General features: G+C 32.9%; 1 protein-coding gene across 1 annotated transcript; it reads left to right on the top strand.

Moving 5' to 3' along the window:
• Positions 1 to 985: 985 nt before the first annotated feature.
• On the top strand, positions 986 to 4077 carry LOC137938341 (uncharacterized). Its single transcript, XM_068783318.1, has 6 exons — positions 986 to 1108; positions 1211 to 1336; positions 1703 to 1762; positions 2315 to 2710; positions 3397 to 3609; positions 3799 to 4077. Exons 1-6 carry the CDS (start codon positions 986 to 988, stop codon positions 4075 to 4077), a joined length of 1197 nt encoding a protein of 398 aa, XP_068639419.1.
• The last annotated feature ends 22446 nt before the right edge of the window (positions 4078 to 26523 follow it).

Raw genomic sequence — 26523 nt, forward strand, 5'->3', positions numbered from 1 at the left:
GAAGGCCCTGCATAGATGACCCACATGGTCAGGGGAGAGGACCACTTCCACCACCTGGCATAGCAGACGCAGTTATCCTCAGGGGGTTCGGACCACAACACCTCCTCCTAGACACACTCTGAGCACCACTTTACTAGGGGATACAAAATCGAGCAGTCATCCACCTCAGTACATAAAAAAATTGACAAGTGCTGCGATGATGGAGAGGCGGTCCAAAAATTTGTGTTACAACTATGATGAACCATATTGGGTTGGTCATCAGTGCAAAATATTGTTTTTAATTGATATGGTTGAAGATGATGATATCGAGGTGACAGAGGATATGATAGAGGAAGCACCACCGAAAATTTCCTTGCATGCAATTATTAGGCAAAAGTCGCCCAAAACCATGCAAGTCAGAGCTCAGATCTTCAATTGGGATCTAATGGGCCTAGAGAACTCGGGGAGTACCCAAAATTTTCTTAGTTTGACTGTGGTCCAACACCTGCAGTTACAGATTCTTCCCCATCCAACAGCCACAATCTCAGTGGCCAATGGGGAGAAGGTTCCTAGCTACAGAATCAGCAAGGCGGTAAATTTTACTATTGGCACTACTTTGTTTCATGCTGAGTTTTTTGTTATTCCTCTGGCTGGTTTTCAAATGGTGTTGGGAATCAAATGGTTACAAATATTGGGACCCATTTTGTGGGACTTTTCTGCATTGACAATGAGTTTTGTCCTACGTGGTAGCCAATTGCTCCTACAAGGAAGTCAAACAGAAACACAACAACACATTCATTCTCTGACTGCCCCAGATAATTCAATAGGCAGGATTGATGGTCTTATTGATGAGTTCTCCGACCTTTTCTGTGAGCCTACAGGGGTCCCCCTGCTCAGACAGTGTGATCACCGTATATGTTTGAAACCAGGGTCAGATATGGTAGTTGTTCATCCATATCTGTACCCTCACCTCCAGAAAGATGAGATTGAAAGATAGCCTCAGGCGATGCTACAACAGGGCCTTATTCACAGCAGTAGGTCCCCTTTCTCTTCACCAGTTCTGCTCGTGAAGAAACTTGATGGGACTTGGCGCTTTTGTGTTGTTTATCGTGAGTTGAACTCGCTGACAGTGAAAGACAATTTTCCCATTCTAGTGGTGGAGGAGCTCCTCGATGAGCTACATGGATCATGGGTCTTCACAAAATTAGACTTACTGTCTGGGTATCATTAGATTCGCATGCATCCAGCAGATATTGAAAAGACGACATTCCGAACACATCACGACCACTTTGAATTTGTGGTCATGCCTTTTGGGCTATCAAATTCTCCTTCTACTTTCCAGGCGCTGATGAATGAGGTATTTAGCTCTTACCTTCAGAAATTCATACTTGTTTTTTTATGATATACTCATATATAGAAAATCTTGAGATGACCACTTAGCACATTTGAGAATTGTATTTGATTTATTGCAAGCACACTAATTATATTTGAAGAAGTCCAAATGCTCCTTTGGGGCATCTCATGCCTGGGCCACATTATTTCCCATGAGGGGGTCACTGTTGATCCCAAGAAGATTCAAGCCATTAGTGAGTAGCCACAACCTAAGTCTTGCTCAACAGTACGCGAATTCTTTGGTCTGGCAGGCTATTACTGGAAATTTATTTGGAGTTTTGGTCCGTTGGCAGCACCTTTGACTAACCTTCTTAAAAATAATTCCTTTCAGTGGAACGAGGAGGCTTCCATGGCATTTGACGCACTCAAGAATGCTCTTGCATCTACACCGGTGCTACAACTTCCAAAATTTGATGACTTGTTTGTGATAGAATGTGATGCTTCTGGTGGGGGCACTGGGGCCATGTTGCATCAAAACTCCTACCCCACTGCTTATTTCAGTCGATAGTTGGCCTCTCGTTATCAGAAATTGGCTGCATATAAACGCGAGCTGATCGGGTTGGCCAAGGAGGTCCAACACTAGTGGCCGTATTTATGGGGACGTACTTTTCTCATCCGCAGATCATTATAGTCTCAAGTTCTTACTTGAGCAGTGTCTCACAACATCACCACAGCAGCATTGGATTAGTAAGTTGATGGGCTTTGATTTCTTAGTGGAGTATCATGCGGACGATTAAACAAGGCGGTGGATGCCTTGTCTAGATGTTTTAAACATCAGCAGCTCGTCTATGCCATCAGCTAGCCGCGTTTTCTCATTCTAGACATGGTCTGTGATGCGCATGCCACACTTCCAGCACTACAAGAGCTGCGCCACAAAATTTCCAATGGGGAGATGGATTCTAAGTGGTCCATTTAGGATTCACTAATTTGCTATATGCAACAGATTTACCTTCTAACCACGTCCAAGTTGATTCCAGCCATTCTCTCAGCTTATCATGATTCTACCCATGAGGGGTTACAGAAGACGTTGTGGCGTATTCGGGCGGATTTCTATTGGCCAGCTATGAAGTCTTCCATTACTACATATGTCTCCGATTGTCAGGTATGTCAAGGGAACAAATCAGATCATTTGAGTCCTATAGGTCTTCTCCAGCCTCTCGCTCTCCCTACTCAGGTATGGGCAGATATTTCAATGGACTTCGTGGAGGGTCTGCCCCTCTCAGCCGGGAAGTCTGTTATGTTTGTGGTGGTTGATCGCTTCTCCAGGTATGGTCATTTTATCCCGATGGCTCACCCCTACATGGCAGCTCACATGGCTCACACCTTCTTGGAGCATATTGTACGCTTACACGGCTTCCTGAATCTATTGTGAGTGACTGGGAAGCGGTTTTCACGAGTACTTTCTGGAGGGAACTGTTTCGACTGAGTGGAACGCAACTGAAATTTTCCTCCGCATATCACCCTCAGACAACTCTTTTATGCGAATCGTTATTATTAGTAGCTCTTTTAGTCATTACACTTAGATAAAAACATAGATATTCTTGATAAAAGTAAAAATTTACTAATTGGATAATTTTATTTTGATGGGATACAATACTTAAATGAAAAAGGAAGTGTTTTACAAAGCACCTACTTTCTTTTATTTAGAAACTATCACAAGTATTAATTTACTCGACGGTTGGATCATTGGAGTTATCGTGTTATTAGTCTAGGATTTACTTTTTTAACCATAGGTATTCTTTCCGGAGTAGTATAGGCTAATGAGGCATGGGGATCTTATTGGAATTGGGACCCTAAGGAAACTTGGGCATTTATTACTTGGACCATATTCGCAATTTATTTACATACTAGAACGGCTCAAAGTTTGCAAGGTGTGAATTCCGCAATTGTGGCCAAACCGTGGTGGTTAATCAGACCATCGAGATGTATCTCCGGTATTTAGTGGGAGATCAACCGAAATAGTGGGTTCAATGGCTACCCTGGGCAGAATACTGTTATAACACTTCATTCCACTTGGCCTTGCAGTCCTTTCCTTTCCGGGTTCTTTATGGGAGGGACCCCCCGAGGCTTCTCTCTTATACCAGAGGCACCACCCGTGTGGATGCCATTGATGAGGCACTCATAGATCGAGATCAGGTGTTGAAGACGTTTACAGACCGGCTACAAAAGGCTCAAGACCGGATGACTACGACTTACAACAAGGGCCACCGGGATGTCTCATATGTGTTTCGGGACTATGTGTGGCTATGTCTCTAGCAGTACTGATAGCACTCTCTCGTCGGGCCAGCGCGCCATAAGCTATCCCCCAAGTACTTTGGGCCCTTTGCCATTATTCGACGCGTCGGGCAGGTGGCTTATCAATTAAAATTGTCAGACACAATGAAACTGCATGATGTGTTTCATGTCTCACTATTGAAACCTCACAAGGGGCCAGCCCCTTCTTCTCCACCGTTCCTTCCTCCAGTGGACAATGGCCACGTCATTCTGACACCCTACGCGGTGTTACGGGAGCATGTGACAAATGACCAGTGGGACATCCTCATGCAGTGGACTGCTACAGACCCCGAGGCAGCGACATGGGAGCTGTTAGAGACCTTCAAACAGGTCTATCCAGCTTACAAGCTTGAGGACAAGCTCTTTCTCCAAGGGGAGGCAGATGTTATAGACTCAATAGCACATCGAGTCACTCTGAGGAGAAGACAATGACTCGCCAAGTCACCTAATTTTAATTTTATTACTTATGTTGCTTTTAATTTCGAATTTGATTGATTATGTAATTAGACTTGAAGGTAGGGCTATAGTTGGGATTTATAAACCTAACCCTAACCTATCTTGGCGTGAATGACCCTATTTAAAGGGTAGGGAATGAGAAATAAGGTAAGTTCGGATTTAGAGTAAAATAGAGTAATTAGGTTCTTGCTAGGTTCCCTATCCTAGGGTTCTTGGCGTGAACTATCCTTGGTGGTTTGCTGCATCAATTGGGGAGTCTTTGAGGAGATGTTGGAAGGAAAAAGAAGAGGAATCAGCCTTCTCTTCCAAGCTTCAATAGTTATCCATCTCTTCCACGAACCAGCATTGAGGGAAGGAAGTTTTGCGCGAGCCTTAGCATCAAGAAAGGGGTTTTCGAGTTGCTGATTGAAGGAGGTCTTTAAGAGATATTTTTATCTATCTTTTCCGAGTTTAGAAGAGCTATAGATTGCCTTCTTTACATACATCATTGGTAGTTCCATGAATTCAGAAACCCTACTCATTGACGTGAGGTATAAAGTAGGGTTTATAATTGGATCCTTAAACAGTCTCTTGATTGAATGGGTGCATCTATAATTGAGAAAAGGAAACTCCTTTTCAATTATAACGTGTGAGAGAAGTAAAAGATAGTTTCTTTTCACAAAAATGTGTTAAGAAACCCTCTAACAGTGCTGGATCCTTATTTTACTCGCCGAGTTACTAGATCCATGGCTAAGGACCATAACAGATAAATCAATTTACAATCATCTATGAACGTTAGGTCAACTTTTTGTAAATGGGCAAAATAATGGCTTGTTTGACTCGGGTAAATATCCCACCACACGTTCACTTGAGAATTTAATGTTGTTCTCGTTAAAAGGCCTGGATCCATATGTTATTTGCATCTTTAACATGTTTCAAGCATGCATATCCATTTTTTAAAATATGTGTAGAAAAATCTCATTCTTATAAACTTCCGAGCAAATAGGGTTGAGCTAGTGGAATTTCCCAAACTTGGATAACAAAACTTTTGTGACAATTTGTGGTGTGTGATTAAAATTTCTTTACTTACATTTGTTTATTTCTTTAAATTCTTCCCATAAATAAATTCTAAAATTTTCATTTTGTTGTGATCTAATTGCCTTTTATCTCTTTTTTTTTTTTGTTTACGAGATGAAGAGAAAGTGAAAAATCAGGTTTTGATTTAAGAAAAGAGTATATATCTCAAATGGAAATGCACAATGCACAAATGTAGAGAGAGATAATTCCAAAAGTGTCGGTAATTTTTTGGGATTGTAAACTCTTTTTAGTTTTTATATATCAGGTTCAACAATCGTCAAGAAAAGGGTGCGTGGGAATATTTAACTGAGTGTTGAATCCCAATCCATAAGTCATTCCTTACAAAAATATAGCCCGTTTTGCATGTTAAATCACGTTACAATCATCTATGATCTTTAGTTCAGCTTTTGCTAAATAGGTAAAATAATGGCTTGTTTCACTCGGGTAAATATCCCACCGCACGTTCACTTGAGAATTTAATGTTATTCTCTTTAAAATGTTTGGATCCATAGGTCTTTTGCATCTTTAACATGTCTGAAGCACTCATATCCATTTTTTAAAACATGTGTAAAAAAATCTCTTTCTTATAAAATTCTGAGCTATTAGGGTTGAACTAGTGGAATTTTCCAAACATGGAAAACAAAACTTATGAGTTCATTTGTGGTGAGTGAATAAATTTTCTTTACTTACATTTGTTTATTGCTTTAAATTATTTCCATACATCAACTCTAAAATTTTCATTTTGTTGTGATCTATTTGCCTTTTATCTCTTTTTTTTGCTTACAAGATGAAGGGAAAAACAAAATTCAACTTTTGATTTAAGAAAAAAGTATACATCTAAAATAGAAACGCACAATGCACAAATTTAGAGAGAGATAATCCTAAAAAATTTCTATAATTTTTATGGATTGTAAACACTTTTTAGTTTTTTATATCAAGTTCTTCAATCGTCAAAAAAAGGGGGAGGCGGGGGATTTTTAACAGAGTGTTGACCCCCAATCCATAAGTCATTCATGACAAAAATAAAGCCCATTACGCATGATAAATCAATTTACAATCATCTATGATCATTAGGTCTATTTTTTTTAAATGGGCAAAATAATGGCTTGATTGACACGGGTAAATATCCCACCTCACGTTCACTTGAAAATTTAATGTTATTCTCTTTAAAATTTTTGGATTCATAGGTCATTTGCATATTTAACATGTTTCAAGCATGCATATCCATTTTTTAAAACATGTGTAGCAAAATCTCTTTCTGATAAAATTCTGAGCTATTAGGGTTGAACTAGTGGAATTTCCCAAACTTGGATAACAAAATTTTTTTATTCATTTGTGGTGTGTGAATAAATTTTATTTTCTTAAATTTTTTTTTGCTTTAAATTATTTCCTTACATAAAATCTAAAATTTTATTTTTGTGTTGAACTGTTTGGCTTTTATCTTTTTTTTTTTTTTTTTACGAGATGAAGGGAAAGTGAAAAATCGATCTTTGATTTAAGAAAAAAGTATATATATAAAATGGAAATGCAAAATGAAAAAAAGTAGAGAGAGATAATTCCAAAAAGTGTCTCTAATTTTTAGGGATTGTAAACTCTTCTTAGTTTTTATATATCAGGTTTTGCAATTGTTGGGAAAAGGGGGAGGCGGGGGATTTTTAACTGAGTGTTCACTCCTAATCCATAAGTCATTCCTTAAAAAAATATAGCATGTTACACATGATAAATCACTTTACAATCATCTAGGATCGTAAGGTCAACTTTTTGGAAATGGAAAAATAATGGCTTGTTTGACTCGGGTAAATATCCCACTGCACGTTCACTTGAGAAGTTAATGTTATTCTCTTTAAAAGGTTTGGATCCATAGGTCATTTGCATCTTTACCATGTTTCAAGCATGCATATCCATTTTTTGAAACATGTGCAGAAAAATCTCTTTCATATAAAATTTTGAGCTATTAGGGTTGAACTAGGGGAATTTCCAAAATTTGGATAACAATACTTTTGAGTTCATTTGTGGTGTGTGAATAAAATTTTTTTACTTACTTTTTTTATTGCTTTAAATTCTTTCCATACATAAATCTAAATTTTTTATTTAGTTGTGATCTATTTGCCTTTTATCACTCTTTTTGTGTACGAGATAAAGGGAAAGTGAAAACTCAAGCTATGATTTAAGGAAAAAGTATACAACTAAAATAGAAATGAACAATGCACAAATGTAGAGATAGATAATTCCAAAAAGTGTCTGTAATTTTTAAGGATTGTAAACTCCTTTTAGTTTTTATATATCAAGTTCTGCAATCGTCGGGAAAAGGAGGAGTCGGGGATTTTTAACTGACTGTTGACTCCCAATCCATAAGTCATTCCTTACAAAAATATAGCCCATTATGCATGATAAATCACTTTAATATCATCTATGATCGTTAGGTCAGCTTTTCTTAAGTGGGCAAAATAAAGGCTTGTTTGACTCGGGTAAATATCCCACCGCACGTTCACTTGAGAATTTAATGTTATTCTCTTTAAAAGGATTGGATCCATAGGTCATTTGCATCTTTAACTTGTTTCAAGCATGCAAATTCTTTTTTAAAACATGTGTAAAAAAATCTCTTTCTTATAAAATTTCGAGTTGTTGGGGATGAACAAGTGGAATTTCCCAAACTTGGATAACAAATATTTTGTGTTCATTTGTGGTGAGTGAATAAATTTTCTTTACTTTTGTTTATTTATTTAAATTACTTCCATACATAAAATCTAAAATTTTAATTTTTTTGTGATCTATTTGCCTTTAATCTCTTTTTTAGTTTACGAGATGAGGGAAAAGTGAAAACTCATGTTTTTATTTAAGAAAATATTATATATCTAAAATGAAAATGCACATTGCATAAATGTAGAGATGGATAATTCCAAAAGAGTGTTTGTAATTTTTATGGATTGTAAACTCTTTTTAGTTTTTATATATCAAGTTCTGCAATCGTCGGGAAAAGGGGGAGGCGGGGGATTTTTAACTGAGTGTTGACTCCCAATCCATAAGTCATTCCTTAAAAAAATATAGCCCGTAAATCATGAGAAATCACTTTACAATCATCTATGATCGTTAGGTCAGGTTTTTGAGAATGGGCAAAGTAATTGCTTATTTGACTCGGGTAAATATCCCACTGCACGTTCACTTGAGAATTTAATGTTATTCTCTTTAAAAGCTTTGGATCCATAGGTCATTTGAACCTTTAACATGTTTCAAGCATGCATATCCATTTTATAAAACATGAACAGAAAAATCTTTTTCTTATAAAATTCCAAGCTATTTGGGTTGAACTAGTTGAATTTCCCAAACTTTTATAACAAAAATTTTGTGCTCATTTGTGGTGTGTGAATAAATTTTCTTTACTTATATTTGTTTATTGCTTTAAATTCTTTCCATATATAAACTCTAAAATTTTCATTTAGTTGTGATCTAGTTGCCTTTTATCTTTTTTTTTTTGTTTACGAGATGAATGGAAGTGAAACCTCAAGTTTTGATTTAAGAAAAAAGTATAAATCTAAAATAGAAAAGCCCAATGCACAAATGTAGACTGAGATAATTCCAAAAACTATCAGTAATTTTTACGGATTGTAAAGTCCTTTTATTTTTTATATATCAAGTTCTGCAGTGGTATGGAAAAGGGGGAGGCGGGGGATTTTTAACTGAGTGTTGAATCCCAATCCATAAGTCACTCAAAAAAATATAGCCTGTTACACATGATAAATCACTTTAAAACAATCTATGATCATTAGGTCAGCTTTTTGTAAATGGGCAAAATAATGGCTTGTTTGCCTCGGGTAAATTTCGCACCACATGTTCACTTGAGAATTTAATATGTTTCTCTTTAAAAGGTTTGGATCCATAGGTCATTTGCTTCTTCAACATGTTTCAAGCATGCATATCCATTTTTTAAAACATGAGTAGAAATATCTATTTCTGATAAAATTTCGAGCTATTAGGGTTGAACTAGTTGAATTTCCCAAACTTGGATAACAAAATTTTTGTGTTCATTGATGGTGTGGGAAAAAAATTTCTTTACTTACATTTGTTTATAGCTTTAAATTCTTTCGATACATAATCTCTTAAATTGTCATTTTGTTGTGATCTATTTGCCTCTTATCTCCTTTTTTGTTTACGAGATGAAGGGAAAGTGAAAACTCAAGTTTTAATTAAAGAAAAAAGTATACATATAAAATGGAAATGCACAATGCACAAATGTGGAGAGAGATAATTCCAAAAATTGATTGTAATTTTTAAGGATTGTAAACTCTTTTTAGTTTTTATATATCAGGTTCTGCAATCGTCGGGAAAAGGGGGAGGTGGGGGATTTTTAAGTGATTGTTGACTTCATATCCATAACTCATTCCTTACAAAAATATAGCCCGTTATGCATGATAAATCAGTTTACAATCATCTATGATCGTTAGATTAGCTTTTTGTAAATGGGCAAAATAATGGTTTGTTTTACTCGGGTACATATCCCACCGCACGTTCACTTGAGAATTTAATGTTATTCACTTTAAAAGGTTTGTATCCATAGGCCATTTACATATTTAACATATTTCAAGCTTGCATATCCATTTTTTAAAATATGAGCAGAAATATCTATTTCTTATAAAATTTCGTGCTATGAGGGTTGAACTAGTGGAATTTCTCAAACCTGGATAACAAAAAATTTGTGTTCATTTATGGTGTATGAATAAATTTTCTTTACTTACATTTTTTACGCATGATAAATCTCTTTACAATCATATTTGATTGTTAGGTCAACTTTTTGTAAATGAGCAAAATAATGACTTGTTTGACTCGGGTAAATATCCCACCGCACGTTCACCTGAGAATTTAATGTTATTCTCTTTAAAAGGATTTGATCCATAGGTCATTTGCATCTTTAACATGTTTCAAGCATGCATATCCATTTTTTAAAACATGTGTAGAAAAATCTCTTTCTTATAAAATTCGGAGCTATTAGGGTTGAACTAGTGGAATTTCACAAACTTGGATAACAAAACTTTTGAGTTCATTTGTGGTGTGTGATTAAATTTTCTTTACTTACATTTGTTTATTGCGTTAAATTTTGTCCATACATCAACTCTACAATTTTCATTTTTTTGTGATCTATTTGCCCTTTATCTCTTTTTTTTGTTTATGAGATGAAGTGAAAGTGAAAATTCAAGTTTTAATTGAAGAAAAAAGTATACATCTAAAATGTAAATGAACAATGAACAAATGTAGAGAGAGATAATTTCAAAAAGTGTATGTAATTTTTAGGGATTGTAAACTCATTTTAGTTTTAATATATTAGGTTCTGCAATCGTCGGGAAAAGGGGGAGGTAGGGGATTTTTAACTGAGTGTTGACTCCCAATCCGTAAGTCATTCCTTAAAAAATTTTAGCCCGTTACGCATGATAATTGACTTTACAATCATCTATGATCGTGCGGATAGCTTTTTGTAATTGGCAAAATAATGGCATGTTTGTCTCGGTTAAATTTCCCACCGCACGTTCACTTGAGAATTTAATGTTATTTTCTTTAAAAGTATTTGGATCCATTGGTCATTTGCTTCTTTAACATGTTTCAAGCATGCATATCCATTTTTTAAAACATGTGTAGAAAAATCTCTTTCTCATAAAATTCCGAGCTATTAGGGTTGAACTAGTGGAATTTCCCAAACTTGGATAACAAAAGTTTTGTGTTCATTTGTGGTGTGTGAATAAATTTTCTTTACTTATATTTTTTATCGCTTTAAATTCTTTCCATACATAGACTCTAAAATTTTCATTTTGTTGTGATCTATTTGCCTTTTATCTCTTATTTTGTCTACGAGATGAGCGGAAAGTAAAAACTCAAGTTTTGATTAAAGAAAAAAGTGTACAACTATAATGAAAATGCAAAATGCATAAATGTAGAGAGAGATAATTCCGAAAAGTGACTGTAATTTTTAGGGATTGTAAACTCTTTTTAGTTTTTATATATCAGGTTCTGCAATCGTCATGAAAAGGGGGAGGTGGGGATTTTTAACTGAGTGTTGACTCCAAATTCATAAGTCATTCCTTTAAAAAATATAGACCGTTACACATGATATATCACTTTACAATCATCTATGATCGTTAGGTCAGTTTTTTGTAAATGGGCAAAAAAATGGCTTGTTTGACTCGGGAAATTATCCCACCGCACGTTCACTTGGGAATTTAATGTTATTCTCTTTAAAAGGTTTGGATCCATTGGTCATTTGCATATATAATATGTTTCAAGCATGCATATCCCTTTTTTAAAACATGTGTAGAAAAATCTCTTTCTTATAAAACAACGAGCTATTAGGGTTGAACTAGTGGAATTTCCCAAACTTGTACAATCAAAACTTTTGTGTTCATTTGTGGCGTGCGAATAAATTTTCTTTACTTACATTTGTTTATTACTTTTAATTTGTTCCATACATAAACTCTAAAATTTTTATTTTGTTGTGAACTGTTTGCCTTTTATCTCTTTTTTAGTTTACGAGATGTAGGGAAAGTGAAAACCCAAGTTTGTATTTAAGAAAAAAGTATACATCTAAAATGGAAATACACAACGCACAAATGTATAGAGACATAATTCCAAAAAGTGTCTGTAATTTTTAGGGATTGTAAATTCTTTTTAGTTTTTATATATCAGGTTTTGAAATCATCGGGAAAAGGCGGAGGCAGGTTATTTTTAACTGCGTGTTGACTCCCAATCCATAAGTTATTCCTTACACAAATATAACCCATTATGCATGATAAATCACTTTACAATCATCTATGATCGTTAGGTCAGATTTTTGTAAATGGGCCAAATAATGGCTTGTTTGACTCGGGTAAATATCCCACCAAACGCTCACATGAGAATTTAATGTTATTCTCTTTAAAAGGTTTGGATCCATAGGTCATTTGCATCTTTAACAACTTTCAAGCATGCATATCCATTTTTTTAAAACATGTGTAGAAAAATCTCTTTCTTATAGAATTCCGAGCAATTAGGGTTGAACTAGTGGAATTTCTCAAACATCGATAACAAAACTTTTGTGTTCATTTTTGGTATGTGAATAAATTTTCTTTACTTATTTTTTTATTTCTTTAAATTCTTTCTATACATAAACTATAAAATATTGATTTTGTTGTGATCTATTTGCCTTTTATCTCTCTTTTTTTGTTTGCGAGATGAAGGGAAAGTGAAAATCAAGTTTTGATTTAAGAAAAAGTATACATCTAAAATGAAAATGCACAATGCACAAATGTAGAGAGAGATAATTCCAAAAAGTGTCGTTAATTTTTAGGGATTGTAAACTCTTTTTTGTTTTTATATATCAAGTTCTGCAATAGTTAGGAAAAGGGGGAGGCGGGGGATTTTTAACTGAGTGATAACTCCCAATCCATAAGTCATTCCTTACAAAAATATAGCCCGTTACGCATGATAAATTACATTACAATCATCTATGATCGTTAGGTCAGCTTTTTGTAAATCGAAAAAATAATGGCTTGTTTTGCTCTGGTAAATATCCCACCACACGTTCACTTGAAAATTTAATGTCATTCTCTTTAAAAGGTTTGGATCCATAGGTCTTTTGAATCTTTAACATGTTTCAAGCTTGCTTATCCATTTTTTAAAACATGTGTAGAAAAATCTCTTTCTTGTAGAATTCCGAGCAGTTAGGGTTGAACTAGTGGAATTACCCAAACTTGGATAACAAAAACTTTTGTTTTCATTTGTGGTGTGTGAATAAATTTTCTTTACTTACATTTGTTTATAGCTTTAAATTATTTCCATACATAAACTCTAAAATTTTCATTTTGTTGTGATCTATTTGCCTTTTATTTCTTTTTTTTTTTATTACGAGATGAAGGGAAAGTGAAAACACAAGTTTTGATTTAAGAAAAAAGTATACATCTAAAATGGAAATGCACTATGCACAAATGTAGAGAGACATAATTCCAAAAAGTGTCTGTAAATTTTAGGGATTGTAAACTCTTTTTAGTTTTTATATATCAAGTTCTACAATCATCGGGAAATGGGGGAGTCGGAGGATTTTTAACTGAGTGTTGACTCCCAATCCATAAGTCATTCCTGAAAAAAATATAGCCCGTTACACGTGATGAATCACTTTACAAGCATCTATGATCGTTAGGTCAACTTTTTGTAAATGTGCAAAAGAATGGCTTGTTATACTTTGGTAAATATCCCACGACACGTTCACTTGAGAAGTTAATGTTATTCTCTTTAAAAGGTTTGGATCCATAGGTCATTTGCATCTTGAACAAGTTTCAAGCATGCATATCCATTTTTTAAAATATGTGTAGAAAAATCTCCTTCTTTGAAAATTCCGAACAATTAGGGTTGAATTAGTGGAATTTCCCAAACTTGGGTAAAAAAACTTTTGTGTTCATTTGTGGTGTGTGATTAAATTTTCTTTACTTTAATTTGTTTCTTTATTTAAATTCTTTCCATACATAAACTCTAAAATTTTCATTTTGTTGTGATCTATTAGCCTTTTATCTCTTTTTATTGCTTACGAGATAAAGGGAAAGTGGAAACTCAAGTTTTTATTTAAGAAAAATGTATACATCTAAAATGGAAATGCACAATGCACAAATGTAGAGAGAGATAATTCAAAAAAAATGTTTGTAATTTTTAGGGATTGTAAACTCTTTTTATTATTTATATATCAAGTTCTGCAGTCGTCAAGAAATGGAGGAGGCTGGGGATTTTCAACTGAGTGTTGACTCCCAATCCATAAGTCATTCCTTAGAAAAATATCGCCCGTTACGCATGTTAAATCACTTTACGATCATCTATGATCGTTAGGTCAGCTTTTTGTAAATAGGAAAAATAATGGCTTGCTTTACTCGGGTAAATATCCCACCTCACATTCACTTGAAAATTTAATGTTATTCTCTTTAAAAGGTTTGGATCCATAGGTCATTTGAAACTTTAACATGTATCAAGCATGCATATCCATTTTTTAAAACATGTGTAGAAAAATCTCTTTCTTATAAAATTTCGAGCAATTAGGGTTGAACTAGTGGAATTACCTAAACTTGGATAACAAAAACTTTTGTGTTCATTTGTGGTGTGTCAATAAATTTTATTTACTTACATCTGTTTATTGTTATAAATTCTTTCCATACATAAAGTCTAAAATTATCATTTTGTTGTGATCTATTTTCCTTTTATCTCTTTTTTTGTTTACGAGATGAAGGGAAAGTGAAAAGACAAGTTTTGATTTAAGAAAAAAGTATACATCTAAAATGGAAATGCACAATGCACAAATGTAGGGAGAGATAATTCCAAAAAGTCTCTGTAATTTATTGGGATTGTAAACTCTTTTTAGTTTTTATATATTAGGTTTTGCATTCGTCGGGAAAAGGGGGAGGCAAGGGATTTTTAACTGAGTGTTGATTCCCAATCCATAAGTCAATCCTTACAAAAATACAGCCAGTTATGAGTGATAAATCACTTTACAATCATCTATGATCGTTAGGTTAGCTTTTTGTAAATGGGAAAAATAATGGGTTGTTTGACTCGGGTAAATATCCCACTACATATTCACTTGAGAATTTAATGTTATTCTCTTTAAAAGGTTTGCATCCATATGTCATTTGCATCTTTAACATGTTTCAAGCTTGCATATCCATTTTTTAAAACATGTGTAGAAAAGTCTCCATCTTATAAAATTCCGAACAATTAGGGTTGAACTAGTGGAATTTCCCAAACTTGGATAACAAAATTTTGTGTTCATTTGTGGTGTGCGAATAAATTTTCTTTACTCACATTTGTTTATTTCTTTAAATTCTTTCCATACATAAACTCTAAAATTTTCACTTTGTTGTGATCTATTCGCCTTTTATCTCATTTTTTTGTTTACGAGATGAAGGGAAAGTGAAAACTCAAGTTTTGATTTAAGAAAAAAGTATACATCTAAAATGAAAATGCACTATGCACAAAAGTAGAGAGAGATATTCCAAAAAGTGTATGAAATTTTTAGGGATTGTAAACTCTTTTCAGGTTTTATACACCTGGTTCTACAATCGACGGGAAATGGGGGAGGCAACGGATTTTTAACTGAGTGTGGACTCCCAATACATAAGTCAATCCATCAAAAAATTCAGCCCGTTACGCATGATAAATCACTTTACAATCATCTATGATCGTTAGGTCAATTTTTTGTAAATGGGCAAAATAATAGCTTGTTCACTTGGGTAAATATCCCACCGCACGTTTACTTGAGAATTTAATGTTATTCTCTTTAGAAGGTTTGGATCCATAGGTCATTTGCATCTTTAAAATGTTTCAAGCATGTATATCCCTTTTTTAAAACATGTCTAGAAAAATCTTCTTCTTATAATATTCCGAACTATTATGGTTGAACTATTGGAATTGCCCAAACTTGGAAAATAAAACTTTTGTGTTCATTTGTGGTCTGTGAATAAATTTTCTTCACTTAAATTTTTTTTCTTGCTTTAAATTCTTTCCATACATAAACTCTAAAATTTTCATTTTGTTGTGATCTATTTGCCTTTTATCTCTTTTTTTAGTTTACGAGATAAAGGGAAAGTGAAAACTAGAGTTTTGATTTAAGAAAAAAGTATACATCTAAAATAGAAATGCACAGTGAACAAATGTAGAGGGAGATAATTCCAAAAAGTGTCTGTAAATTTAGGGATTGTAAACTTTTTTTAGTTTTTATATATCAGGTTCTGCAATAGTCGGCAAAGGGCGAGGCAGGGGATTTTTCATTGAGTGTTGACTCCCTATCCATTAGTCATTCCACACAAAAATATAGCCTGTTACACATGATAAATCACTTTACAATCATTTATGATCGATAGGTCAACTTTTTGTAAATGGGCAAAATAATGGCTTGTATCACTCGGGTAAATATCCCACCGCACCTTCACTTGAGAATTTAATGTTATTCTCTTTAAAAGGTTTGGATCCAAAGGTCATTTGCATCTTTAACATGTTTCAAGCTTGGATATCCCTTTCTTAAAACATGAGTAGAAAAATCTCCTTCTAATAAAATTCCAAACTATTAGGGTTGAACTAATGGAATTGCCCAAACTTGGATACCAAAACTTTTGTGTTCATTTGTGGTGTGTGAATAAATTTTCTTTACTTACATTTGCTTCTTGCTTTAAATTCTTTCCATACATAAACTCTAAAATTTTCATTTTGTTGTGATCAATTTGCCTTTTATGTCTTTTTTTTGTTTACGAGATAAAGGGAAAGTGAAAGCTCAAGTTTGGATTTAAGAAAAAAGTATACATCTAAAATAAAAATGCACAATGCACTAATGTAGAGAGAGATAATTCTGAAAAGTGTCTGTAATTTTAGGCATTGTAAACTCTTTCTAGTTTTTAAATATCAGGTTCTACAATCGTCGAGAAAAGGGGGAGGCGGGGATTTTTCACTGAGTCCTATCCATAAATCATTCCATACAAAAATATAACTGGTTACGCATGATGAATCCCTTTGCAAAATAATGCCTTGTTTGACTCGGGTAAATATACCTCCGCACGTTCACTTGAGAATTTAAAGTTATTCTCTTTAAAAGGTTTAATTCCATAGGTCACTTGAATCTTTAACATGTTTGAAGCATGCATATCCCTTTTTTAAAACATGTGTAGAAAAATCTCTTTCTTATAAAATTTCGAGCTAATAGGGTTAAGCTAGTTGAATTACCCAAACTTGGATAACAAAACTTTTGTGTTCATTTTTGGTGTGTGAATAAATTTTCTTTACTAACATTTGTTTATTTCTTTAAATTATTTTCATACATAAACTCTAAAATTTTCATTTTGTTCTGATCTATTTGCCTTTTATCTCTTTTTTTTTTTTTACGAGATGAATGGAAAGTGAAAACTCAAAATTTTTTTTAAGAAAAAAGTATACATCTAAAAAGGAAATTGACAATGCACAAATGTAGAGAGAGATAATTCAAAAAAATGTCTGTAATTTTTAGGGATTGTAAACTCTTTTTAGTTTTTACATATCAGGTTCTGCAATCGTCGAGCAAAGGGGCAGGCGGGGGATTTTTAACTACATGCGTGTTGACTCCATATTCATAAGTCATTCCTTACAAAATTAAAGCCTGTTCCTTATGATAAATCACGTTACAATTAGCTAAGATCGTTAGGTCAGCGTTTTGTAAAAAGGAAAAATAATGGCTTGTTTGACTCCGGTAAATATCCCACCGCACGTTCACTTGAGAATTTAATGTTATTCTCTTTAAAAGGTTTGGATCCATATTTCATTTGCATATTTAACATTTTTCAAGCATGCATATCCATTTTTTAAAACATGTGTAAAAAAATCTCTTTCTTATAAAAGTCTGAGCTATTAGGGTTGAACTAGTGGAATTTCCCAAACTTGGATAACAAAACTTTTGTGTTCATTTGTGGTGTGTGAATAAATTTTCTTTACTTACATTTTTTTATCGCTTTAAAATATTTTGATACATAAAATCTAAAATTTTCATTTTGTTGTGATCTATTTGCCTTTTATCTCTTTTTTTTGTTTACGAGATAAAGGGAAAGTGAAAACTCAAGTTTTGATTTAAGAAAAAAGTATACATCTAAAATAGAAATTCACAATGCACAAATTTAGAGAGTGATAATTCCAAAATGTGTCAGTAATTTTTAGGGATTGTAAACTCTTTTTAGTTTTTATATATTAGGTTCTGCAATTGTCAGGAAAAGGGGGAGGCGGGGTTTTTTTACTGACTGTTGACTCCCAATCCTTAAGTCATTCCTTACAAAAATATAGTCTGTTATGCATGATAAATCTCTTTACAATCTTCTATGACCGTTAGGTCAACTTTTTGTAAATGGGCAAAATGATGGCTTGCTTGACTCAGGTAAATATCCCTCCGCACGTTCACTTGAGAATTAATGTTGTTTTCTTTAAAAGGTTTGGATCCATAGGTCATTTGAATCTTTAACATGTTTCAAGCATGCATATCCATTTTTTCAAACATGTAAAGAAAAACATCTTTCTTATGAAATTCTGAGCTATTAGGGTTGAACTAGTGGAATTACCCAAACTTGGATAACAAAACTTTTGTGTTCATTTGTGGTGTGTGAATAAATTTTCTTTACTTAAATTTGTTTCTTTCTTTAAATTCTTTCCATACATAAACTCTAAAATTTTCATTTTTTTGTGATCAATTTTCCTTTTATGTCTTTTTTTTGTTTACGAGATAAACGACAAGTGAAAGCTCAAGTTTTGATTCAAGAAAAAAGTATACATCAAAAATAGAAATGCACAATGCATAAATGTAGTGAGAGATAATTCCGAAAACTGTCTGTAATTTTTAGGCATTGTAATCTCTTTTTAGTTTTTATATATCAGTTTTTGCATTCGTCGGGAAAAGGGGACGAGGGGATTTTTCACTGAGTGTTGTCTCCCTATCCATAAGTCATTCCTTCCAAAAATATAACCTTTTACGCATGATGAATCACCTTACAATCATCTATGATCGTTAGGCCAACTTTTTGTAAAGTTGCAAAATAATGACTTGCTTGACTCGGGTAAATATCCCACCACACGTTCACTTGAGAATTTAATGTTATTCTCTTTAAAAGGTTCGCATCCATAGGTCATTTGCATCTTTAACATGTTTCAAGCTTGCATATCCATTTTTTAAAACATGAGTAGAAAAGTTTCCTTCTTATAAAATTCCGAACAATTAGGGTTGAATTAGTGGAATTTCCAAAACTTGGATAACAAAATTTTGCGTTCATTTGTGGTGTTTGAATAAATTTTCTTTACTCACATTTTTTTATTGCTTTAAATTCTTTCTATATATAAACTCTAAAATTTTCATTTTGTTGTGATCTATTCGCCTTTTATCTCATTTTTTTGTTTACGAGATGAAGGGAAAGTGAAAACTCAAGTTTTGATTTAAGAAAAAAGTATACATCTAAAATGGAAATGCACTATGCACAAAAGTAGAGAGAGATAATTCCAAAAAGTGTTTGTAATTTTTAGGGATTGTAAACTCTTTTTAGGTTTTGTACATCAAGTTCTGCAATCATCGGGAAATGGGGGAGGCAACGGATTTTTAACTGGGTGTGAATCCCAATCCATAAGTCAATTCATCAAAAAATATAGCCCGTTACTCATGAAAAATCACTTTACAATCATCTATGATCGTTACTTCAGTTTTTTGTAAATGGGCAAAATAATAGTTTGTTTCATTCGGGTAAACATCCCACCGCACGTTCACTTGAAATTTTAATGTTATTCTCTTTAAAAAGTTTGGATCCATAGCTCATTTGCATCTTTAAAATGCTTCAAGCATGTATATCCCTTTTTGAAAACATGTCTAGAAAAATCTCTTTCTTATAATATTCCGAACTATTATGGTTGAACTATTGGAATTCCCCAAACGTAGGAAACAAAATTTTGTGTTCATTTGTGTTGAGTGAATAAATTTTCTTTACTTACATTTTTTTCTTGCTTTAAATTCTTTCCATATATAGACTCTAAAATTTTCATTTTGTTGTGATCTATTTGCCTTTTATCTTTTTTTTGTTTACAAGATAAAGGGAAAGTGAAAGCTCAAGTTGTGATTTAAGAAAACAGTATACATCTAAAATAGAAATGCACAATGCACAAATGTAGAGAGAGATAATTCCGAAAAGTGTTTGTAATTTTTAGGGATTGTAAACTCTTTTTAGTTTTTATATATTAGGTTCTGCAATCGTCGGGAAAAGGGGGAGGAGGGGATTTTTCACTCAGTGTTGACTCCCTAGCCATAAGTCATTCCTAAAAAAAATGTAACCCTTTACGCATGATGAATCACTTTACAATCATCTATGATCGTTAGGCCAACTTTTTGTAAAGTTGCAAAATAATGGCTTGTTTGACTCGGGTAAATATTCCTCCGCACGTTCACTTGAGAATGTACAGTTATTCTCTTTAAAAGGTTTGGATCCATAGGTCATTTTAATCCTTAACATGTTTCAAGCATGCATATCCATTTTTTAAAACATGTGAAGAAAAATCTCTTTCTTATAAAATTCTGAGCTATTAGGGTCGAGCTAGTGGAATTACCCAAACTTGGATAACAAAACTTTTGTGTTCATGTCTGGTGTGTGAATAAATTTTATTTACTTACATCTATTTATTTCTTTAAATTCTTTCCATACATAAACTCTAAATTTTAAATTTTTTTGTGATCTATTTTTCTTTTATCTCTTTTTTTTTGTTTACGAGATGAAGGGAAAGTGAAAACACAAGTTTTGATTTAAGAGAAAAGTATACATCTAAAATGGAAACTCACAATGCAAAAATGTAGAGAGAGATAATTCCAAAAAGTGTCAGTAATTTTTAGGGATTATAAACTCTTTTTAGTTTTTATATATCAGGTTCTGCAATCGTCGGGAAAAGGGGCAGGCGGGGGATTTTTAACTGCATCTTGACCCCATATCCATAAGTCATTCCTTACAAAAATATAGCTCGTTACTTATGATAAATCACGTTACGGTTAGCTATGATCGTTAGGTCAGCTTTTTGTAAACTGGAAAAATAATTGCTTGTTTGACTCGGTTAAATATCCGCCGCACATTCACTTGAGAATTTAATGTTATTCTCTTTAAAAGGTTTGGATCCATCGGTTATTGGAATCTATAACATCTTTCATGCATGCATATCCATTTTTTCAAACATGTGAAGAAAAACATCTTTCTTATAAACCTCCGAGCTATAAGGGTTGAACTAGTGAAATTTCGCAAACTTGGATAACAAAACTTTTCTGTTCATTTCTGGTATGTGAAAAAATTTTCTTTACTTACATTTGTTTATTGCTTTAAATTATTTCCATCCATAAACTCTAAAATTTTCATTTTGTTGTGATCTATTTGCCTTTTATCTATTTTTTTTGTTTAAGAGATAAAGGGAAAGTGAAAACTAGAGTTTTGATTTAAGAAAAAAGTATACATCTAAAATAGAAATGCACAATGTACAAATGTAGAGGGAGAAAATTCCAAAAAGTGTCAGTAATTTTTAGGGATTGTAAACTCTTTTTATTTTTTATATATTAGGTTCTGCAATTATCACAAAAAGGGGGAGGCGGGGGATTTTTAACTGACTGTTGACTCCTAATCCTTAAGTCATTCCTTATAAAAATATAGTCCATTACGCATGATAAATCTGTTTACAATCATCTATGATCATTAGGTCAACTTTTTGTAAATGAGCAAAATAATGGGTTGTTTGACTCGGGTAAATATCCCTCCGCACGTTCACTTGAGAATTTAATGTTATTCTCTTTAAAAGGTTTGGATCTAGAGAGAGATAATTCTAAAAAGTGTATGTAACTTTTAGAGATTGTAAACTCTTTTTTACTTTTTATATATCAGGTTTCACAAATGTCGCGAAAACGGGGAGGTGGGGGATTTTTAACAGAGTGTTGACTCCCAATCCATAAGTCATTCCTTACAAAAATATAGCTGTTACCCATGTTGAATCACTTTATGATCATCTATGATCATTAGGTCAACTTTTTGTAAATGGGAAAAATAATGGCTTGTTTGACTCGGGTAAATATCCCACCGTATGTTCAATTGAGAGTTTAATATTATTCTTTTTTTAAAGGTTTGGATCCTTAGGTCATTTGCATCTTTAACATATTTCAAGCATGCATATCCATTTTTTAAACATGTGTAGAAAAATTTCTTTCTTATAAAACTCAGAGCAATTAGGGTTGAACGAGTGGAATTTCCCAATCTGGGATAACAAAACTTTTCTGTTCATTTGTGGTGTGTGAATAAATTTTCTTTATTTACATTTCTAAAATTTTCATTTTGTTGTGATCTATTTGCCTTTTACCTCTTTTTTTGTTTACGAGATGAAGGGCAAGTGAAAAATAAAGTTTTGATTTAAGAAAGATTTATACATGAAAAATGGAAATGCGCAATGCACAAATTTAGGGAGAGAAAAATCCAAAAAGTGTCTGTAATTTTAAGGGATTGTAAAGTCTTTTTAGTTTTTACATATCAAATTTTGCAATCGTCAGGAAAGGGGGAGGCGGGGGATTTCTAACTGAGTGTAGACATACCAATCCATAAGTCATTTCTTACAAAATATAGCCCGTTACGCATGATAAATCACTTTTCCATCATCTACGATCGTTAGGTCAGTTTTTTGTAAATGGGCAAAATAATGGCTTGTTTGACTCGGTTAAATATCCCTCCACACATTTAGTTAAGAATTTAATGTTATTCTCTTTAAAAGGTTTGGATCCATAGGTAATTTGCATCTTTAACATGTTTCAAGCATGTATATGCATTTTTTAAAACAGGTGTAGAAAAATCTCTTTCGTATGAAATTCCAAGCTATTAGGGTTGAACTTGAGGAATTTCCAAAACTTGGATAACAAAAATTTTGTGTTCATTTGTGGTGTGTGAATAAATTTTCTTTCCTTACATTTGTGAATGCTTTAAATGTTTTCAATACATAAACTCTAAAATTTTCATTTTGTTGTGATCGTTTTACCTTTTATCTCTTTTTACATTTACGAGATAAAGGGAAAGAGAAAACTCAAGTTTTCATTCAAGAAAAAAGTACACATCTAAAATGGAAATGCACAATGCACAAATGTAGAGAGAGATAATTACAAAAAGTGTCTGTAATTTTTGGGGCCTATAAACTCTTTTAAGTTTTTATACATCAGGTTTTGCAATCGTCGGGAAAAGGGGGAGGCGGGGGATTTTTAACTGAATGTTGATTGCCAATCCATAAATCATTCCTTACAAAAATATAGCCCGTTACTCATGATAAATCACTTTACAATCATCTATGATCGTTAGGTCAGCTTTTTTTAAATGGCCAAAATATGGGCTATTTTGACTTAGGTAAATATTCCACCGCATGTTCACTTCAGAATTTAATGTTATTCTCTTAAAAAAGTTTTGATCCATAGGTCATTTGAATATTTAACAAGTTTCATGCTTGCATATCCATTTTTTTTTAAATGTGGAGAAAAATCTCTTTCTTATAGAACTCCGAGCTATAAGGGTTGAACTAATGGAATTTCCAAAACTGGGATAACAAAACCTTTCTGTTCATTTGTGGTGTGTGAATAAATTTACTTTACTTACATTTTTTATTGCTTTAAATTTTATCCATACATAAACTCTAAAATTTTCATTTTGTTGTGATCAATTTGCCTTTTTTTTCTTTTTATGTTTACGAGATGAAGGGAAAGTGAAAACTCAAGTTTTGATTTAAGAAAAAAGTATACATCTAAAATGGAAATGCACAATGCACAAATGTAGAGAGAGAAAATTCCAAAAAGTGGTTGTAATTTTTAGGGATTTTGGGAAAAAGGGGAGGTAAGGGATTTTTAACTAAGTGTAGACTCCCAATCCATAAGTCATTCCTTACAAAAATATAGCCCGTTACGCATGAAAAATCACTTTACAATCATCTACGATTGTTATGTCAGCTTTTTGTAAATGGGCAAAATAATGGATTGTTTGACTCGGGTAAATATCCCACCACACATTCACTTAAGAATTTAATGTAATTCTCTTTAAAAGTTTTCGATCCATTGGTCATTTGCATCTTTAACATGTTTCAAGCATGCATATCGATTTTTCAAAACATGTGTAGAAAAATCTCTCTTATAAAATTCCAAGCTATTAGTGCTGAACTAGTAGAATTTCGCAAACTTGGATAACATAACTTTTGTGTTGATTTTTAGTGTGTGAATAAATTTTATTTACTTATATTTTTTATTGCTTTAAAATTTTCCTTACATAAACTCTAAAATTTGCATTTTGTTGTGATCTATTTGCCTTTTATCTCTTTTCTTTTTAACGAGATGAAGGGAAAGTGAAAACCCAAGTTTTGATTTAAGCAAAAAGTATACATCTAAAATGGAAATTCACCATACACAAATGTAGAGAGAGAAATTTCCAAAGAGTGTCTGTAATTTTTAGGGATAATAAACTCTTTTTAGCTTTTATATATCAGGTTTTGCAAAAGTCGGGTAAGGGGGAGGCAAAGGATTTTTAACTGAGAATAGACTCCCATTCCATAAGTCATTCCGTACAGAAATATACCCCATTACGCTTGATAAATCACTTTACTATCATCTACGATCGTTAGGTCAGCTTTTTGTAAATGGGCAAACTAATGGCTTGTTTGACTCGGGTAAATATCCCACCCCACATTCACTTCAAAATTTAATGTTATTCTCTTTAAAAGGTTTGGATCTAGAGGTCATTTTCATCTTTAACGTGTTTCAACCATGCATATCCATTTTTTAAAACATGTGTAGAAAAATCTCTTTCTTATAAAATTTCGAGCTATAAGGGTTGAACTAGAGGAATTTCCCAAACTAGGATAACAAAACTTTTATGTTCATTTGTGGTGTGTGAATAAATTTTCTTTACTTAAATGTGTTATTGCTTTAGATTTTTTCCACATATAAAGTCTAAAATATTCTATTTGTTGTGATCTATTTGCGTTTTATTTTTATTTTTTTTATGAGATGAAGGGAAAGTGAAAACTCAAGTTTTGATTGTCGAAAAAGTATACATTTAAAATGGAAATGCACAATGAAATAATGTAGAGAGAGATAATTCCAAAAAGTGTCTGTAATTTTTAGGGATTGTAAACTCTTTATAGTTTTTATAAATCAGGTTTTATAATCGTTGGGAAATGGGGGAGGCTGGGGATTTTTAATTGAGTGTAGACTCCCAATCCATAAGTCATTCTTTATAAAAATATAGCCCGTTACGCATGATCAATTACTTTACAATCATATATGATCGTTAGGTCAACTTTTTGTAAATGGGCAAAATAATGGGTTGCTTGACTCGGGAAAATATCTCATCGCATGTTCACTTGAGAATTTAATATTATTCACTTTAAAAGGTTTGGATCCATAGGTCATTCGCATCTTTAACATATTTCAAGCATGCATATCCATTTTTTAAAACATGTGTAGAAGAATCTCTTTCTTATAAAATTCCGAGCTATTAGGGTTGAACTAGTGGAATTTCCCAAACTTGTATAACAAAACTTTTGTGTTCATTTGTGGTGTGTGAATAAATTTTCTTTACTTACATTTATTATTGCTTTTAATTTTTTCCATACAAAACTCTAAAATTTTCATTTTGTTGTGATCTATTTGAAATTTATCTCTTTTTATGTTTACAAGATGAAGGGAAAGTGAAAACTCAAGTTTTGATTTAAGAAAAAAGTATAAATCTAAAATGGAAATGAACAATGCACAAATGTAGACATAGATAATTCCAAATAAAGTCTGTAATTTTTAGGGATTGTAAACTCTTTTTAGTTTTTGTATATCAGGTTTTACAATTGTCGGGAAAAGGGGGAGGCGGGGGATTTTTAACTGAGTGTTGATTCCCAATCCATAAGTCATTCCTTACAAAAATTTAGCCTGTCACACATGTAAATCACTTTACAATCATCTATGATCGATAGGTCAGCTTTTTGTGAATGGGCAAAATAATAGCTTGTTTGACTCGGGTAAATATCCCACCGTACGTTCACTTGAGAATTTAATGTTATTCTCTTTAAAAGGTTTGGATCCATAGGTCATTTGTATCTTTAACATGTTTCAAGTATGCATATCCCTTTTATAAAACATGTGTAGAAAAATCTCTTTCTTATAAAATTTCGAGCTATTAGTGTTGAACTAGAGGAATTTCCCAAACTTGGATAACAACACTTTTGTCTTCATTTGTGGTGTGTGAATAAATTTTCTTTATTTACATTCGTTATTGCTTTAAATTCTTTCCATACATAAACTCTAAAATTTTCATTTTGTTGTGATCTATTTGCCTTTTATCCCTTTTTTTGTTTACGAGATGAAGAGAAAGTGAAAACCCAAGTTTTTATTTATGAAAAAAGTCTACATCCAAAATGGGAATGCACTATGCCCAAATGTAGAGAGAGATAATTCCAAAAATTGTCTGTAATTTGTAGGGATTGTAAACGCTTGTTAGTTTTTATATATCAGGTTTTGCAAACGTCGGGAAAATGGGGAGGCTAGGGATTTTTAACTGAGTGTAGACTCCCAATCCATAAGTCATTCCTTAAGAAAATATAGCCTATTATGCATGATCAATCATTTTAATATCAATGATCGTTAGGTCAGCTTTTTGTAAATTGGCAAAATAATGGCTTGTTTGACTCGGGTAAATATCCCACCGCACGTGCACTTGAGAATTTAATGTTATTCACTTTAAAAGATTTGGATCCATATGTCATTTGCATCTGTAACATGTTTCAGGCATGCATATCCATTTTTTAAAAATATGTGTAGAAAAATCTCTTTCTTATAAAATTCCGAGCTAT

The sequence above is a fragment of the Aristolochia californica genome, unplaced genomic scaffold (genome assembly GCF_029961685.1).
Source record: "Aristolochia californica isolate CCGP_79_NKW_82.1479 unplaced genomic scaffold, dmAriCali1.0.hap1 SCAF_8, whole genome shotgun sequence".
In the NCBI taxonomy this organism is placed as follows: domain Eukaryota; kingdom Viridiplantae; phylum Streptophyta; class Magnoliopsida; order Piperales; family Aristolochiaceae; genus Aristolochia; species Aristolochia californica.

Excerpts from the sequence above, each read along its gene's own strand:
- LOC137938341 (XM_068783318.1), top strand. The coding sequence starts at position 986 with ATGCTACAACAGGGCCTTATTCACAGCAGTAGGTCCCCTTTCTCTTCA. Across the intron at positions 2,711-3,396 it reads ACACCTTCTTGGAGCATATT|TCCTTTCCTTTCCGGGTTCT; the intron begins GTACGCTTACAC and ends TTGGCCTTGCAG. Across the intron at positions 3,610-3,798 it reads CATATGTGTTTCGGGACTAT|GGGCCAGCCCCTTCTTCTCC; the intron begins GTGTGGCTATGT and ends AAACCTCACAAG.